Source organism: Trichomonas vaginalis, chromosome I (genome assembly GCF_026262505.1).
Source record: "Trichomonas vaginalis G3 chromosome I, whole genome shotgun sequence".
NCBI classification, from domain to species: domain Eukaryota; phylum Parabasalia; order Trichomonadida; family Trichomonadidae; genus Trichomonas; species Trichomonas vaginalis.
In genome coordinates, this window is record NC_067203.1 from 8764002 (window position 1) to 8781360 (window position 17359).

Consider the following 17359-nt stretch of genomic DNA (forward strand, 5'->3'; position numbering starts at 1 on the left):
ATTCAATTAAATATTTTTAATCAATTTGTTGCAAGGGGAAAAAAAGGGTAGTTAAGCATCCTTAAAATTTCTTCAATTTTACGTCGCCGCTCTTCTTCATGTCTTTGATTTATTTCTTCGATGGTCATTACTGGAGAATCTGCTTTTATAAGAAATTTAACATAGGTTTCAGGGCAAAATTCGGCAACTCCTTCGAAGCTTATATTTAATTTAGGATATTTCATGTGAAAAATGTTAAAAATTCTTCTTGCAATTGGTACATTGGGTGTCCAACATGAGTAAATCGCCATATTTTTATTATGCCTTACTAAATGCCCTTCCTGACATAAACATTCAACATCCCAATATTTTGATGGATAATCAAGATATTCGCCAACTATCTTTTTTTCTTCATCGGTGAGCAATCTTTTCTCTTTTAAATGTCTTTCTCCATCTGTATAAATTACAATTGATGGCAGTGGATCAATGAATTGACAAAAACATAATTGATCTTCATGATCCCATTTAATTTTGGAAGCTTCGAAGTCTTGGCAACATTTATCAACTTCTTCCTCATCTCCAAAAATGCATATTATACTATCAAAGTGATTGGGCATCACCGAAAATGAATGTCAAATTTTTTCAATTTGCCATATCTCAGAATTGATAAGGCATTTTTTTTGGACTTGTAGGAAAATCCGAGTTATCAAACTATAATTCATGTCTTATCTCTGAAATGGTCTGAAGAAATATGAAAATATGCCATATCTTTCAATGATTGTCGGAATATATTTTAACAATTTTCATATGAAAGTCATGCATGGGACTGTACAAGAATGCAGATTTAATTATTACTGTTTCAAGAGATTTTGATTCAAACAATTCTTTAATGTATGCTTTGAATTGCTTTACACAGAGAATGCCCGCTTCACCCATATTATTATGTTCAGTGTAGGTACAGGAATGTTGTTGAAACCTGATTGGAAAACATTGATAACTAAATCATCATTGTTATCATCTTCCTTTTTATTCTCATGTTCTCTCTATTTTTTAACAAAGAGAAATTCGAGTATGGATTGTGCGAACATTACCAATTCACGTTATGGATAGGTATTTAGCAATAAATTTTGGAAATATTTTCTAGCTAAACTCTCAAAGTTGTTGCCTCGATTAATTCGAAATTGATTGCTCTAAAGGGGAGTTACATACATATTTTTGATTAGCAATCCATTCACATCATTTATTTTGGGAAAGTATGCCTATTGTTGATTTTGTGAACCAAAAGCAAAGAGTATGATGAGAGCTCAGAGCTATAAAATTCTAAAGAATATCAATAATTAGCTAAAAAAAGTATTTATTTCTTCTTTTCCTCGATTTCAAATATAAATCCTGAAAAGTCAAATGCATCAATTAAAAGATAGTAATTACCTTCAACATTTGTTCCATTTTGAATCAATTTAAATGATTTAAATCTATCATTTGCTTTAATTGGGATTTTTCTGATTTCACCTTCTTTCATTGGAGAATTAAATACTTCAGAAATTACTTTAGATTCCCCATCAACAGTAATTCCTTCAATCTTCCATGATTGAATATGATTTGAAACATGTTTATTTTCTGGAGCAATTCTAAGAATGTATTCAAATGGCTGAATTGAATATTTTTCTTTAATTCTCCATTCAACCCATGAATTAGAATTACTCATAAAGTAATGATCTTCTTCATACTTATTTATGTATTGAGGAGATCCGTCATAAGTTGAAGAACAAGACATAATGACGTTTCCACTTCGGAAATATTTAGATTTATAAATTGATCTTTCAATATTCTTCGGATCTCTTGATCTAATCAATGCTTCATAAAGAGACTTAGTAATGAACTCAAATGTGTGTTTATCAGTATTTTCATATATTTCTTTCACAATTTGGTCGCTGCAGTGTTCAAATTTAATCAATTCAACTAACGGAAAGAAAATTTTGCTCTTTTTGGTCAAGGCTATGATATAACTGGCTAATAAATCCTCTGTAGCTATAGCAAGTTTGTCATTATTGAGTATTCTTTGTATAACATCAAATCCGAATTTAATTGAAAGTAATTTCAGTTTTTCTATGTCAATTGTGTAAAATTTTGAAGCAACAAAATCAATACATTTAATAATATTTTCTTCCGAACCTATATCAATATAGTATTCAAGAATTTTGAGACAATTATCAACATCAATTTCCATTTTGTCAACAACGTATACTTTGAATAGGTTCATAAGTTCCTCACATCCAAGAGCCTTTCCTATTGCAAAAAGATCTTTTAGAACGTTTTCATTGCACTCCAAATCGGCAACTCCATATAAAATTAAATGTGCAAAGGCATCGTATGAGTCTTGGTACTTAACATTACAATTTATATGAAGATGATTAAATGTTGAGTCTAAAAGATAACAAGAGTAAAATTTTTCGAACATTGAAACTGCATGAGACTGAGAAATTCTAAATTCTTTATCGTTGATAGTGATCTTTGCATAATGAGCGTTCTTGAAGCTTTTTGATCGTTGAAGAATTGGGCTACTCATGTGGATTCTCACCATTAAAATTGAGAGGTTTTTTTGACTATTGTGATTTTCAAGGCTTTCTCGTGGATCAGCGACCCTCAATTTAAATGCATGTTATCACTACTAAAGTATGTACACAATTTATTAAAGAGGAAAGAAATAATGCTATTCTGATTGAGAAGAAATGTATTATTACCATATCATACCCAAAACTATTATGTTGGCTTATAAAAATATGTATCAAATTAGTGTAGCTGATAAAAACGTAATAATAAGCCTATATTATTTTATTTATTTATCTATCTAATCAATAGGAGATTTTCTCCTTAAGTGGTGCAAAAACTCATGATTGACTTTCTGTATGCTGCTTGAATACAACTTTTTGCATATATTTCAATCTAAATTTTTCAAAATCCGGTTATTTTAAAACAACAATGTTAAAACATGTATTTGTATCAGGGCAATAATGTTACTCTTAATGATTTGGATTCAAAATCTCATGGGCAGATTTTTTGACAAGCACTTTGAAAATTGATTGCATTCAAATAAAATTATCGAGTCAACTATTTTTAAAACACAAATTTAATTTTAGAAAATTTCGAATAAAATTTTATTTGTGAAAGTGACGGTTAAAGATTTTAAAGATTTAATTTGATAAATTTTTTATGCTTAAACAAGATGAGGAATTGGAATTTCCTGGAGACAGAGGTATAACAACTGATAGTCTCTGCTATCATTTCTCATTACCTATTTTTGTTGCAGTTTTATTTGTTTTTTGCGGTGTTTTAATAACTGGTTTTAAATTTTCCTTCATTCATCCTGAAAATGAAAAAGGATTTAGATGCGGAATTAATAACAATAAATACGGTGCAACAGATCATGATTTTACAAACTTTCCTTACGTTATATTAAATGGAACTCAGCGTTATTGCTCAAATCAGTGCACAGGAAGGAAATTTTTCCGATATTGTATCCCGCTAGATGCAAAAAGTATGAAAAAACTCCCGTACAAGTTTAAATTAGTAGATGATTTCTTGTCATACTGGATATACATCGTTATTTTTGCTTCCATAGTTATAGTTTTATCATTACCTGTTTATTTTATATGCGCAAAGATTACTTCGATTTTATTTACAGTAGCAATTTTTGCTTCATGCATTTTAACAGGAGGAACATCCGTATTTGCAATAAGATATCAATTTTACTCATCATTTGCTTTCCTTCTTAGCATTACAATAAGCTTAATTTTCATTTTTATTTATTTCAGGAAAAATATCTCAGCAATTTCGCCAATGGTCTCCGTTTCAGTTGATATATTCAGAAGAGTACCTTCGTTACTTCATGTAGCCCCAATACTTATCTTTGGAGGACTGTTTGCATTTGCATTTGTCGTTTTCGGTTATTTCTTTTCAAAAGGAATAGGCGATGCAGTAGTATCAGATGGAAGAATGAAAATCGAAAGCCATGGATCACTTGTTTGGCCAATTATCTTATTTATACTCGCAGGCCAATGGTTTTATGAATTTCTTAGGACACTTTTGAGAATTTCAGTTTCCAGAATTGTATGCCGCTTATATTTCCAGAAAGAACCCCCATCATTATCAGAATCAATCAAACATATCCTTAAATATCATACAGGCACAGTTTTCCTTGGATCGTTTATCATATATTTACTCAGCGATCTCGTATATCTCCTCAAAAGGCTGAAAAAGTACTCAGAAAAAGTACAAAACAGATTTGTCAAATTTCTGATTAATTGTCTAATCTCTCTATTTATCATCATTACAAAGATAGCTGGCGATATTAATAGACTCTCTTTTGTTTTCACGGCTTTGAAAGGAGTTTCTTTCTGGGATTCTTGCAAATGGGCTGTGGATGCCATTATGGATCCGAATTTTGCTGCAACAGAAATAATTATTTACAGGGTGTTCTGGTTTATTAAGATTTCTATTTCTTTGACTTTTTCTGCAATTGCATATTTTATATCTAGCTATATTGGATTATTTTATTCAACAATCTTCGTATCCATGACATATATTATTATATTCTATATTGTTGACTCCGTAGAAACACTTCTTTTTGCATCATGCGAATCAATTCTTGTTTGCGTTCATGAAGATGTCAAAGATCATGGTGCACAAAATGCTATAGCCCCTCCACAGCTTTGGGAAGTTGTTACTTTATTCGGAAATTGCAAACCAGAATCTCAGGAAAGTACTCAAGCGTAACTAATGTTGCAATCAGCATATCTTATATTTTTTATTTGTTATGTATATTATCTTTTTATTTATAAAAAAATCCAAAACATTTTGAGATAATTTTTTAAAATCTAAGCCTTGTGAATTTCATATCTGATATAGGATATGATAAATATTTCTAAAAGCAATCATCTGGAGGAAGAAAATCTTCCTCATTTAAATATACTGAATCAACTCATTGAAATTGGTATTACCACCTTCATTTGTTACACAAAATTCTCTAAAATCTTGATCATCCAGGGTATCAGGTGGAGCTAGACTTAAATTGTTATTAATATAGGGTGCATTTGGTTGTATTTCAATTTGTATTGAGTCTATTATAGGAATTGGATGAGGTGGAGGAACATGTGGATGAATTAAAGCATACAATTCTTTGTTTTCTTTAATAGTTTTCATATCTAACAATTTTGTATCATTTACACCTTTTCCGAGTATATCGTAATAAGTGAATGGATCTGTAGGGTTAAAATGTATCACTATTATATTATGCTTCGGTTTATACCTTGGCATCTGAAATAATGAGTAAATAAATTCTGGTTTATCTGAATTTGTGCTATTCAAAATTTGTGATAAACATATTTCCACTTTTGAATTTTCAGTTATTGTAATTCCAGCTCAAAAATACGAAAATATAAATCGATTCATAATAAAGAAGAGATTTATAAAACTGGATATTATTTTGAAAAGCCTTTCAAAACCAAAATCCAGCAATTTTAATGGATTGTTTATAAAATAAACAATTTTCGTGGATTGTCAATCGAAATCATGTGCAAACACAAAAGAAAAAAAAAGAGATTTGAAATTACCAAATAATTTTAAAATCGAATGACAAATTAAATATATTCCATATCAATATTGAATGAAAGAAAAGTCATGGAGTCTTCCGTTCTAAAAAAAGAAAAAGAGGAAATGAAAATATTTTATTGCTCTTTAGAAATAAAAATATTAATCAAAAATATAATTATTACGTCAAATCAATATACATATAATACATTTTGCCATCAATTATTAGACTTTTGATTTAATTTTCGAAATCGAATTTATTATTATGAAAAATCATTTATAAATCATCGTCATTCAGATTCTGTATGTTAAAATTAAATACGAACCGAAAATCATAATCTGAAACAGAATTATTATAGGTAGCAGCGAATGCATGGATTTAGAAATAGTTTAGTCGGTTTTTGCATTTTTAAAATGTTATTCACCTTTCTCCTTCCAAAGTGAAAAAAAATTGTTTAAAATATAAAAAGAATTTTTATTCGCATAGGCGACAAACAAGGATTTATAAATAAATAATGGGGCTTTGAGTATTGATCTGAATTGAATCAGATAATTAGCCGTAAAAATCTTCTCATAACGATTTCTCATGCATGAAAGATGGCTATGAGTGGCGTTAATGAGGGCGTTTGATAATTGGAGTTGGACATAAAATTTGGAGATCTTAAATTTTGAGAATTTTGGTGCGATCTTACTGGTAAAAGCAAGAGTATGGAAGGAGATTGAACTGAGAAAAAAACTAGAGCATGCAAAAGAATCATGCTACAGCTTAGTTGAATGTCATTTATGCAAATAAAAATATCTTTTTCAAATTTCAAACAAATTTTTGCCACTTTTTGAAAGAAGATAAGGTAACAAACATTTTAAAATGCAAAACCTAGACTTAAACTATGCCGAAATGTGAGCTCACCGTTACGGTTTTTTCTTTTTTGGGGGGCTCGCAAGCTCGCCACCCAAAGAAAAAACCGTAACGGTGACTAACATTTAGGAAAAATGTGATCATTATACTCTCAATTATAAATTTACCAATAAAATTATTAATGTATACAGGAAAGACTCTTTAAGTTCCCTAATACAAAGCAATTGATGGGGAAAAAATCCTGAGTCATGAATAATTTCAATTTAATAATTTCACATCTCATGAAAGTTCATTATTTTTTTCAATTGCATCGAAAGTACAGCATCATGATAAGATACCACATGAATCATTCAAATATATTTCTGAAATTGTTTTTGAACAATAACATTTTAATTTTTTAGATTTCTACTTTGAAACGAATTTCACTCTGATTACATGGCAGATCTTAAAATGAATTTCATTTTATTCTTATTAATGTGAACGGGGATATATCGTTTTTATATAACAGTATTATTCAATAAACTTATGAAATACTGTGATATGACGTCTTTTGAATTAAAAATAATCGCAATCGGGAATACTGTCCGCATTTTTAAATGTAATAATATTATTGCTTTCAAACGTTGAGACTAGATGCTTTGCATTTATGACGATATTCTGTAAAGTGATATTGAATTAACTTTGATGAATTTTATGGGTGTGAAGATCTTTTTTTTTGCCCGACACTTTTTAATAAACGTTAAATTAATGAAGATTTACGTTCACATCAGAGATAAGACATACACAGTTAGTGTTGGTGAAGGCAAGCAGAATGTCGAATGGCTTGCAAATGTTGCACTTCTTCGCTTTGATAGAAGTGGTTTTGATCATCTCTCTTACAGACAGTTCAAATATCTTGACAAGCCACTCGATCCAAATGCAACTATTGCTTCCCAAATGAAAGAAGATTCCCATTGCTATTTACTTCTCCAGGGTGATGAAGGCTTTGATGATAACTTAGGCGATGATGATGCAACACAGCCAAAGGCAGATGAAACAGAAGCTACAGAAAATCAAGAAGAAGCTGGCCAGGCAAATAATCAACCTGCCGAATAATAAATGAGCTTCTTTTGCATTTTTGTATGCTTATATCAAATTCGTTATGTCTAAAATGATAAATGTTCTAATGATTACTACACTGTCTATTTTTTAAATTCCTTACTTATTTTTGATATTTGAATAGAAATAACATATTATTTACTGAAACGTAGAAGTTGAATTGTGTGTGCTGGTATATTTTTGTAACATTTGAGTGTTTAATATGCAAAACAAAGTTAATAAAATTCCCATCGAATTAATATCCGATTTTTTTAAAAAGAATCCAGTTAATACCACAATTAAAATTCGTTTTAAAATAGAAATGATTATTCCCAGGTAATCAAATTGAATTTAGAGTTCGAAATCATCTAAATCTGTAAAATTATGGAAATTTGATAGGCACAATTTGATGTCTGTAATGTATGCATTATGAATATATAAGAATCCTATGCTCCCACATAAAATCAAGAATTCAAGAAATAACGTACAAAAAAAATTTCTAATGAATGTTAAAGAATCAAGCCATGAGAAAGAAGGAATACAAATAATGGAACCTGTGGCTGATACAATACACCAAATTGTCGATAATACATTAAATGAGAATAATGAGCAGCCACAAGAAGAAGAGGTTCCACAATTACAAGATAATGAATCAGTAAATAACGAACCACAAGTGCAAGAAACAGAAGAAAGCAACAATGATGATGTTGAAAAGCAAAATGTAACTACTCAAGCCGAGTCTACGTTTCCAACAACAACAGAAGGTCTTCATATTTTAGTTGTAAAAGATGATCAAGTACGAAAAAGTACAGAGCCAACGCCAAAGGCCCAATTTTTGAAAGCTCTAAATCCTTCACCTAGAACTATCTCAAGAACTAATAAAAAGCCACTAAAAAGAATTTCATCACCTCAATATCATATGTCTCCAAACGAAGTCACTGCAATCTGCGATAAACTCCTTGCTGGAAAGAAGGTTGACGTAGATATTACCAAATATTTGCAGGACTTATTACTTGAATTTTCAACTCGAAGGAAAATCGCTATGCAAAACAACCAATACCTCCAATCAAAGAAAATTGATGATATTACTGCTCACCTAAAGAAGCAATTTGCAAGCAAAGATCTTGAAGATCTTTACCTTGAAAATCTTCAGCAGGCAAAAGATAGAACAAAGCAGGCTCAAGAAGCCCTGGATTATACAAAGCAGCAGTGTAAAATTAAGGAGCAGGAGTATCATGAAAGATTTAAACGCGAAGCCGAAGAATTACAACAAAAGCAAATGGACGAGATGGAAGAAATCGACTCCAAATGGCTTGATCCATCACTTCAGCGTAAATTTACTAAGCAAAGTAAGGTTTTGCTTCAGCAACGCGCAATTGAGAAATATATGGTACTTGCAGGCGAACTTGAAGCGGCAGAAGAGATTAAAAAGATGAATAGAGAAGCTGAAAAGAAGGAATCCCAACAGAAGTTTTCAGAATTGCAAAGTTCATACGAATCTGATTTGCAAAGAGTCCAAGATGAGCATGAAAAGCAACGCCATGAACTCCAAACACTTCACCAGTTCCAATTGGAAGCTCTTAGAAAAGAAAACGCAATTGCACTTGAAGTTGCTGAAAAAAGGCTGAAATTGGCTCAAATACAAGAACAGGAAGCTTCAAATCAAGAAGCTTTTGCTGTTAAAAAGAAAGTTCTTGCGGATTCAAAACCAATCCCGATTGTTACAAATAATCACAAAGCTCCATCTATTCCAGCTTCAAATCCATTACCTTTACCACCTCTTCAAGTTAAATCGAAGAGAAGGCTGAAGAGATAATGATTATTTTTTGTTATTTTTTATTTGTTAGTTTTGTTTTTTTGGAAATAAATTGTTTTTATGTACTAAATTGATTTTTCTGGGAACTCATTTATCAGAAAAATTCTTATCTTTATTTTATTTTAATATGATATATGACAGTCCGAAGTGCTCAATATTTTAAACAACTGAGAGTTATTAAATTAGTAAGTTGATTCAAATCAAACTCTAAATTTGAATGATTTGCTGATTTTGATATAGTAGTTCGCTATATTGGATATCAGAAAAAGAAGACACATTTAGCATGTAATTAAAGAATATCAATTAGCTTATTCTATCTGGCTTTTTCAAAATTTGCTTCCAAAAATTTTGGAGAGAATAGTCGATATTAAAGGTAATTAAGCTTATATTTAGATACTGATAATGGAACTATGATTATCTAGAAAAATTTAGCAGAACTTATCGGCCTTCCAAATAATCGTTTTTCTCTGAAAATCGAGAGAGCTGGCCTTTCACGACGATGTCTGAGCTTCTCTTCATTGCCCCAGTCGAAAAGAAGAATGTTAAGAAACCATCATGGAGAGGAATCCCACGTGTTTCCTTCACACGCCCAGCTGTTGCTGCTGAAGTCGATCCACTTACAAAGCCAGCATGCAATGCTAAGCCAGTAGAAACACGCCCATCCCTCAAGGTTGGTACAGTCGTCATCATTGTTGGTGGTGAGAACCAGGGCAAGCGCGCTGTTGTCGTTGCTGACCAGGGTGCTGGAATCCTTAAGGTTGCTGGTCCAGTTGTCCCAGTTAACGAAATCTCTCAGGACTACTTAATCGCTACATCTACATCAATCGAAGTCGCTGCTAACGCTACAGAGGCTCAAGTTGAAGCCGCTGCTGCCAAGGTCCCAGAAATGGTCGAATACCTTAAGGCTCCATTCACAATCAAGAAGGGCGATCGTGTCCATCTTATGAAATTCTAAACATTTCTACTACATTCGATATACATGATTTTAAAATACAAAGAAAAAATATTGAAAAATTCTTTTGAAATTGAGAGATTTTGCACGTATCATGTACTACTACCCCTTTATATTATCACTAAATATGATTAACAAAAGATTTGTGAAAAATAATATAAATTTTCATAATTTTTTTTTATATATACAACACAAATAATATATCAGACGCATAATTACTGAGCCGCGTTTTAATTATCAGCTTCTTCGGCATTTTCTTCTTCTTCCTCATCCTCATTTGGATCCTTCTTAATGAAAATAGATGGAATTGTATATTTGGCTATAATAATTTGCGTTTGCTTTTCAGTAACAAATATATCATTCTCATCTAAAGGCTTATTATTCAGAAATCCGATTTGTAAATGCTTGAAAAACGGTAAAACTACAACTTCTGAACGATTTTGGTAGGCTGCAAACTCTTCTGTACGACATATTTCAGATAAATCACCCATTATAGCTTGAACTTCGACTTGGTCATCAAAATTTTTAAAATTATCTGGAAACTTTCCGTAATCATACTCCAGATTTCCATTAATAAAGAATGCAACGTAATTTGTGATATCAGGATTTAAAAACATTTGGAGTTCTTTCTCAAATTTAAGAAATGTAGAATCTTCAAAATCGAAAAATTGCCTTGGATCACGAGACTTACGATGAGATGCAACATATCTGCTATACCCGTGTCCAATAAAGATAGAAAACAGAGTGTTTAGAGATTTATGATCTCGATTTTCTGATTCATTGATAACTGATGCAAAATATAAGGATTTACATGTTGAAATGCTAATATTATAGTCTCCCATGTCCATACACATAATGGTTTTAGGTTCTTTTTTTGAAGACGCGTCTATTTGTTCTATTGTTTGAAGTATTGGCACCAAGCAACCATTCTCAATCTCTCCATAGTTATAATCAAATAATTCAGTCCCATCTTCTGTCAAAACAAGTACCCGATATGGAATCATGAATTTTTTTGAATTAAAAAATAATAAATTTTAAATAATCGCTTTTGCACTCCATCTAAATCTTGTGGTATTTTCATAAATTTTAAATTTTATATGCAAAATAGAAAATGTTAACATCTTTGACGGTTTTGTAAAAAAGCAAACTTATGAGTTTGTATTCTGATTACAATAACATATTTGTTTCATTGTTCAGACTTAATACATTCGATGAAAATGCTATTAATAGCTTATACAATGACATCATAAACAAGATTATTGAACCAAAATTATTAGTTCCAATCCAAGTGATTATACTAATTGAAAATGCATTTATGCACAATATTAAGTATTATTCTTCATATATTACTTTAGTAAAGAGGATCAATAAAGAGTATTTAAATGAAAATTCTCAGACATACGATTATTTTTGATTCAAATGCTGTTCGACATTAAAAGCAAAAATAATCATATACCTGAGAATTACACTTTTCCGACATTTTTTGGGTCGCTTCACGCCCCTGACAAAACATCGGAAAAGTGTAAATTTATTATCAATTCCTAGTAACAGCAAATTATTCATGCATAAGGCTTAACCTGATCGTATATTTTATAAAAATAACACTATACATGAAGCTATTATGAATGATGATATAAAATCATTCATCTTGCATACAAATCGCAAAGGATTTAATGGGGTATTATTATTGTCGTCTGGCGGTTTTAGACGACAATGCGAATTTTCAAATAATAGGATTTTTAGCCAGATAAAGAGCTACTCCATATATCATGCGTGTTTGCATACTATATACATAGATGGAATTGATGTTCTTCCTTTATTTAGGTACCGAAACATGCTTGAAAAATCTATTTTTTAGACGACAATGATAATTTTGTCACTTTTCCAGACGACAATAATAATTTGTCACCTTTTTAGACGACAATAATAATTTTGTCACTTTTTCCAGACGACAATAAAACATCCTCGGATTTAATTTCAATCATAATTTACAAATTCGAATTTTTGCAATAAACGATTACGGCCCAAATTCATTTCCATATTATTCATTTTCAATTCTTGAATAATGTTGTTACTGTGGATCTGTAAATTGTTTTAAATTTTCAAGAACAGAATTCAAAGCAGAAATAACGAATACATGTCTTCAATTTTCTTTTTTAGGAGGAAATCCTGACATCATGAAGGAATGTTTAAAAGAGCAAATCCCGAATGAATTGTGCATGAGATATGCAATTATTTCTCATAACATTGATTTCGTTATTTTTCTAATGAAAACATACAATATTAATATAGATTTCGAATGCTGTTGTGAATACAATTTCCTTCAAGGACTTTTAATATATCTTGATCAAACAAGAAATTTCAAAAATTGTTTTCCTGCTGTTGCAATTAATTTTACATTTCTTTATGACATCCTTATTGCTCATGGTGCCAACATTAATGCAAAAGATTCACATGATAAAGATGCCCTATATTATTCATTAACAAACAAATACAATGATGTTACCAAACTTCTTATTTTTAAAGGTGCAAAAGTTAAAAATAAGATTGATAATTATCGTGATTATTGCCACCTTCAACTTGCAGTTGAAAATAATAATTATGACATTATGAATTTTCTAATTGAGCATGGTGCAAATATAAATTCCAGATATTTTAATGGAAAATCTTTTCTTCATTACTCGGCGGAATTTACTAACAAAGAAATGATGAAATTTTTAATTGATCATGGATTAGATGTAAATACCGTAGATGATGATAAAAATTCAGCACTCAATATTGCATATAAGAACAAAAATATGGACAGCATTAAATTTTTAATTTCACATGGTGCAAATATAAATTTAGAGGATAAATATGGACATTCTCCGATTTTGGATGATGTAACCAATAACGATATAAAAATGGTTGAATTTCTCCTCTCAAATTATATTCATACAAAAGATAAACGCCCTTATAGAAAATCTCCTCTCAGTAAGGCTATTTATGGTTGTAAAAATCGTATAATAAAACTTCTTATTATGTATGGAGCTGATTGCAATGTAAAAAATAAATATGGGGAAAGTTGTCTTCATCGAGCTGTTGAAAAATATAGAAAAAAATATTGTTACAATTTTATTAAATCATATCAAAGATATAAATGCAATGAATTATTATGGACAAACCGCTCTCTCTATTGCATCTGAAAAAAATTATAAAGAAATCGCAGAGCTTCTTGTCATTCATGGAGCAGATGTCAATTTAACTAAATCAGTCGAAAAAAGTCCTATTTTCTATGCAGTAACAAATAATTATACAGAGATTGCTAAACTTCTTATGTCGCATGGCGCTAATTGCAATTTAAGATATAATGGATTATCGATTATTCACTATTCAGTCAAAAACAATAATAAAGAAATATTAACAATGCTCATTCATCATGGTGTTGATATCAATACCATAGATGATGAAGGAAGAACTGCTCTTCATTTGGCATCAGCAAATAATTATGCTGAAATCGTCGAATTTCTTGTTTTAAATGATGCTGATTTAAATGCAAAGGATAATTTCAATATTACTCCATTCCAATATGCATTGCGAAATTATAATGTGAATATCATGAAAACTCTAATTCTTTATGGTGTTGATGTGAATACAAGTATCGAGAATGGATTAACAGCTCTTCACTTTGCATCATGGTTTCATGATAAAGAAATGATAGAGTTTCTAATCTCTCATGGAATCAACATCAATTGCCGAATTGAAAAGGATGGACGTTCTGCAATCCATCTTGCATCAATAATTAGTCATGAAAATCTGAAATATCATGAACCTTGCGATTATAAAGAAGTTTTAGAATTACTCATTAATCATGGCGCTGATATCAACGCGATAGATATTGAAGGTAGAACAGCACTTTATTGTGCATCTGAGTAAAATGAAATCGAAGAAGTAAGTATTCTTGTTTCACATGGTGCTAATGTTGATGCCATAGATGAATATGGGAGAACAGCGCTCCATATTGCAGCACAAAATAATTACAAAGAATTAGTAAAACTTCTTCTTTCACACAATGCAGATCTTAACATCAAAGATAGATATGAAAAAACAGCACTTTGCATTTCAATCGAAAACAATTATTATGAAATAGCAAACATCATTGCTTCATATGATATTTCATAATTCACATCATCATTTGAATTAAATTCTATTTATATCCTAAAAATAGCTTTATATTTCTATAAATACTGATTTCATAAATAAATTCAATTGAAAGATTTTTTATTAAATAAAACGGAAACAAACTATTATCAACTTGTGTATTTTGAGGATAATTATCGTTGATCATTAATCCTCAATGTTCATCAATTGAAATTAGAAATTCAACTATCTTTTTTGCCATTAAAAACTGCCCATGTGAGAGGAATATATCCCCATTGATCTATTGCATTTATCTGTGCACCAAGTGAAATAAGAAGTCGAACAACATCAAGGCCACAAAACTTAATTGCATAATGAAGGGGAGTTAATCCATCATCTTCTTTTGCATTGACATTTATTATCTGGAGTTGGAATAATGTGATCATATGAAAGTTTAAGGGAATTCTGAATGCGTAAATGCAAAATGCAAAATTGTAAAAAAATTATATGCATGTGTGTTTGCTGCTCATTAAAAATAGTTTTATTTGGAAAATTTAAAATGAAAAAAATTGAATATGAATTAAACTTCAGCTTGGCCTTTAATTATATTACACTCCCCACAGAATTGTGTAATTTGAGAACGTAACGCCATAATAATTACTGCAACAATTACTCCAACAACTCCAAGGCATATTAGGACTATAGCCCAGACTGGTAGTTTATTGAGACTTTCGGCGGCATCTTTAACAAGAGATCCATCTTTATTATCTTTTGATACTTCATCACCAGAAGAGGAACCTCCTGATGTAGAGCCACCAGAAGTGGAACCTCCTGATGTAGAGCCACCAGAAGTGGAACCTCCTGATGAAGATCCTCCAGAAGTAGAACCTCCTGATGTAGAGCCACCAGAAGTGGAACCTCCTGATGAAGATCCTCCAGAAGTAGAACCTCCTGATGTAGAGCCACCAGAAGTAGAACCTCCTGATGTAGATCCTCCAGAAGTGGAACCTCCTGATGTAGAGCCACCACCAGACTTTGTTTCATCATCAGGCTCAATAATTATTGGCTTTTCATGACTTGGGCATTGATCTGCTGATTCAGGATCCTGACATTGCTCATTTAGTACTTTATTTGAGGTTAAGCCGAATATATTTGACTCTGGATAAGTTGATAATACATAAATCTTTGTGAATGAGTTTTCATTAAATGCTTTTTGATCAAATTTGGATGTTCCGCAATAATAAACTCTGGATAGATCAGCGCATTTAGAAAATGCATCCACTTCAACTGTTGTAACTGTTGCAGGTAAAATTAAAATGCATTGCAGTGAAGATTGTTCAAATGCACCTTCTTTGATGGTTGTAACCGAATTGAATTGAACATTTTTGATTCTTGTTCCTTTAAATCCAAAACTATCGATTTCGGTAATTCCGTCTCCAATAATAACCTTTCCTGTTAATGTTGAGCATCCTTCATAAGTTGAAATATATCCATCTCCAGAGTCAATAATATTGACTGTTTCTAATGGGCAATTTGAAAAGCATGAAGGATCAATTGATGTTATTAAACTTGGTAAAGTTACAGTAGTTAATTTAATGCATCCCAAAAATGCATTTGCCCCAATTTTATTCACAGTTTTTGGAAGAACAATTGAAGTAAAGCTAGATGATGCACAACCTGAAAAAGCATAGCTTGCTATTTCAATTAATTTGCAACTCTCTTCAAATGTAATCCTTCTCAGATTGGTACACCCTGAAAATGCATAATCGCCTATTTTCAAAATAATTTTTCCGATTACAAATGAAGATATAATTGTGTTATCTTTGAATAAATTCTGGCCTATTTGTGTGACTTTGCCTTCATTGAATGTTGCTGGGACTGATGGAGTTCTATCAGCTCCGAAATACTCTGCAGCAGCATATGTTAATGGACTAGCTGTTTTTGCTTCGAACCTGAAATCTCCTTGTAAGCAAACAGTTGCTGGTTTACCACCTAATGTTGATGTTTTATAATTAGCTGTTACATATATTTTCCTTACTGTACCAGTTATTGTTAAGCAATCATCAGTTCCATAGTAATAAATCTTATCTGCATTGAGGATTTGAATTGAATCTGAGGGATAATTGCCTTTAATATTGATTAATGTATTAGAGTTGTTAAATGGTTCATCTCCAAAAGCTTGTATTCCATATGGAATTATTATTTCTGTTGCTCTTGCAAATGCAGATAAATACAGAAGTTTAAATGTGTTCGGAAGAATGACGGTTCCAAGATACGCGTTTTTGAATGCACCACTTCCCAAATATTGTAATCCTGTTCCAAATGTAACCCTTTTTATTGTGTTTGCCAGGAATGCTTTTGAATCTATTCTTTGAATCGAATCGGGGAATGTTATTGATGTAAATTGGTAAGATGAAAAATCTTTAATAGCAATTACAGTATATGCATCACCATTATAATTAACAGTACTTGGCACGGTCCAATCACTTGGCAAACTATTTCTAGTATTTGCAGTTAACATACATGTGCAGTTTGCATATGTAACTCCTTTATATGGTGATATGAATATGAAAGTTTTGGAATCAGAACAAGAGCTCAATGCAAGGCTAATCAGGCTGAAAAGCATCGATAATTTGGTCTGAAAAAATTTTTGTATACATCTCAAAAATATTTTTCCTACTCATTCTGAATATTTCAGTAACCATTGAATAAATTTAAATGATAATAACAAATGTATTCGTTGTGCATATGTAATACGGTAACATTCATTAAATATAAATCATTGAATGAGTTTTCAATATTTCCAATATTATTCAAATCAACTTATCAAAAAAAATATCAATATATGAATAAATGTAGGGGAAAAAAATGAAAATTTGAAATACATCTGACAATTTATTCTCCGACACATTTAAAAAGATCTTAATGTTTTGATATCCCAAATGTATACATAACTGATCCCAAAATCTAAGTA

At 30.9% G+C, this 17359-nt stretch overlaps 11 protein-coding genes across 11 annotated transcripts; 6 read left to right on the forward strand and 5 right to left on the reverse strand.

Moving 5' to 3' along the window:
- Positions 1–20: 20 nt before the first annotated feature.
- TVAGG3_0953960 (uncharacterized protein) lies at positions 21–596 on the reverse strand (the record flags this gene model as incomplete). The annotated part of the gene is made up of 1 exon (XM_001581625.1): positions 21–596. The coding sequence occupies one exon, from the start codon at positions 594–596 to the stop codon at positions 21–23; it is 576 nt and encodes a 191-aa protein (XP_001581675.1).
- A 737-nt stretch (positions 597–1333) lies between these two features.
- Positions 1334–2560, reverse strand: TVAGG3_0953970 (protein ubiquitination; the record flags this gene model as incomplete). Its single annotated transcript, XM_001581626.1, has 1 exon — positions 1334–2560. One exon carries the CDS (start codon positions 2558–2560, stop codon positions 1334–1336), a length of 1227 nt encoding a protein of 408 aa, XP_001581676.1.
- A 617-nt stretch (positions 2561–3177) lies between these two features.
- Positions 3178–4901, forward strand: TVAGG3_0953980 (plasma-membrane choline transporter family; the record flags this gene model as incomplete). Its single annotated transcript, XM_001581627.1, has 1 exon — positions 3190–4752. The coding sequence occupies one exon, from the start codon at positions 3190–3192 to the stop codon at positions 4750–4752; it is 1563 nt and encodes a 520-aa protein (XP_001581677.1).
- A 2218-nt stretch (positions 4902–7119) lies between these two features.
- On the forward strand, positions 7120–7625 carry TVAGG3_0953990 (uncharacterized protein; the record flags this gene model as incomplete). Its single annotated transcript, XM_001581628.2, has 1 exon — positions 7169–7516. The coding sequence occupies one exon, from the start codon at positions 7169–7171 to the stop codon at positions 7514–7516; it is 348 nt and encodes a 115-aa protein (XP_001581678.1).
- Positions 7626–8000: 375 nt separating this feature from the next.
- On the forward strand, positions 8001–9328 carry TVAGG3_0954000 (uncharacterized protein; the record flags this gene model as incomplete). The annotated part of the gene is made up of 1 exon (XM_001581629.1): positions 8001–9314. One exon carries the CDS (start codon positions 8001–8003, stop codon positions 9312–9314), a length of 1314 nt encoding a protein of 437 aa, XP_001581679.1.
- Positions 9329–9798: 470 nt separating this feature from the next.
- TVAGG3_0954010 (ribosomal large subunit assembly) lies at positions 9799–10365 on the forward strand (the record flags this gene model as incomplete). Its single annotated transcript, XM_001581630.2, has 1 exon — positions 9814–10269. The coding sequence occupies one exon, from the start codon at positions 9814–9816 to the stop codon at positions 10267–10269; it is 456 nt and encodes a 151-aa protein (XP_001581680.1).
- A 101-nt stretch (positions 10366–10466) lies between these two features.
- On the reverse strand, positions 10467–11279 carry TVAGG3_0954020 (uncharacterized protein; the record flags this gene model as incomplete). Its single annotated transcript, XM_001581631.1, has 1 exon — positions 10497–11270. One exon carries the CDS (start codon positions 11268–11270, stop codon positions 10497–10499), a length of 774 nt encoding a protein of 257 aa, XP_001581681.1.
- A 1164-nt stretch (positions 11280–12443) lies between these two features.
- Positions 12444–13451, forward strand: TVAGG3_0954030 (protein kinase protein; the record flags this gene model as incomplete). The annotated part of the gene is made up of 1 exon (XM_001581632.1): positions 12444–13451. The coding sequence occupies one exon, from the start codon at positions 12444–12446 to the stop codon at positions 13449–13451; it is 1008 nt and encodes a 335-aa protein (XP_001581682.1).
- Positions 13452–13581: 130 nt separating this feature from the next.
- TVAGG3_0954040 (myotrophin family) lies at positions 13582–14181 on the forward strand (the record flags this gene model as incomplete). Its single annotated transcript, XM_001581633.1, has 1 exon — positions 13582–14181. One exon carries the CDS (start codon positions 13582–13584, stop codon positions 14179–14181), a length of 600 nt encoding a protein of 199 aa, XP_001581683.1.
- A 446-nt stretch (positions 14182–14627) lies between these two features.
- On the reverse strand, positions 14628–14831 carry TVAGG3_0954050 (Ankyrin repeat family; the record flags this gene model as incomplete). Its single annotated transcript, XM_001581634.1, has 1 exon — positions 14628–14831. The coding sequence occupies one exon, from the start codon at positions 14829–14831 to the stop codon at positions 14628–14630; it is 204 nt and encodes a 67-aa protein (XP_001581684.1).
- A 134-nt stretch (positions 14832–14965) lies between these two features.
- TVAGG3_0954060 (ribonuclease inhibitor domain-containing protein) lies at positions 14966–17011 on the reverse strand (the record flags this gene model as incomplete). Its single annotated transcript, XM_001581635.1, has 1 exon — positions 14966–17011. The coding sequence occupies one exon, from the start codon at positions 17009–17011 to the stop codon at positions 14966–14968; it is 2046 nt and encodes a 681-aa protein (XP_001581685.1).
- Positions 17012–17359: the final 348 nt, after the last annotated feature.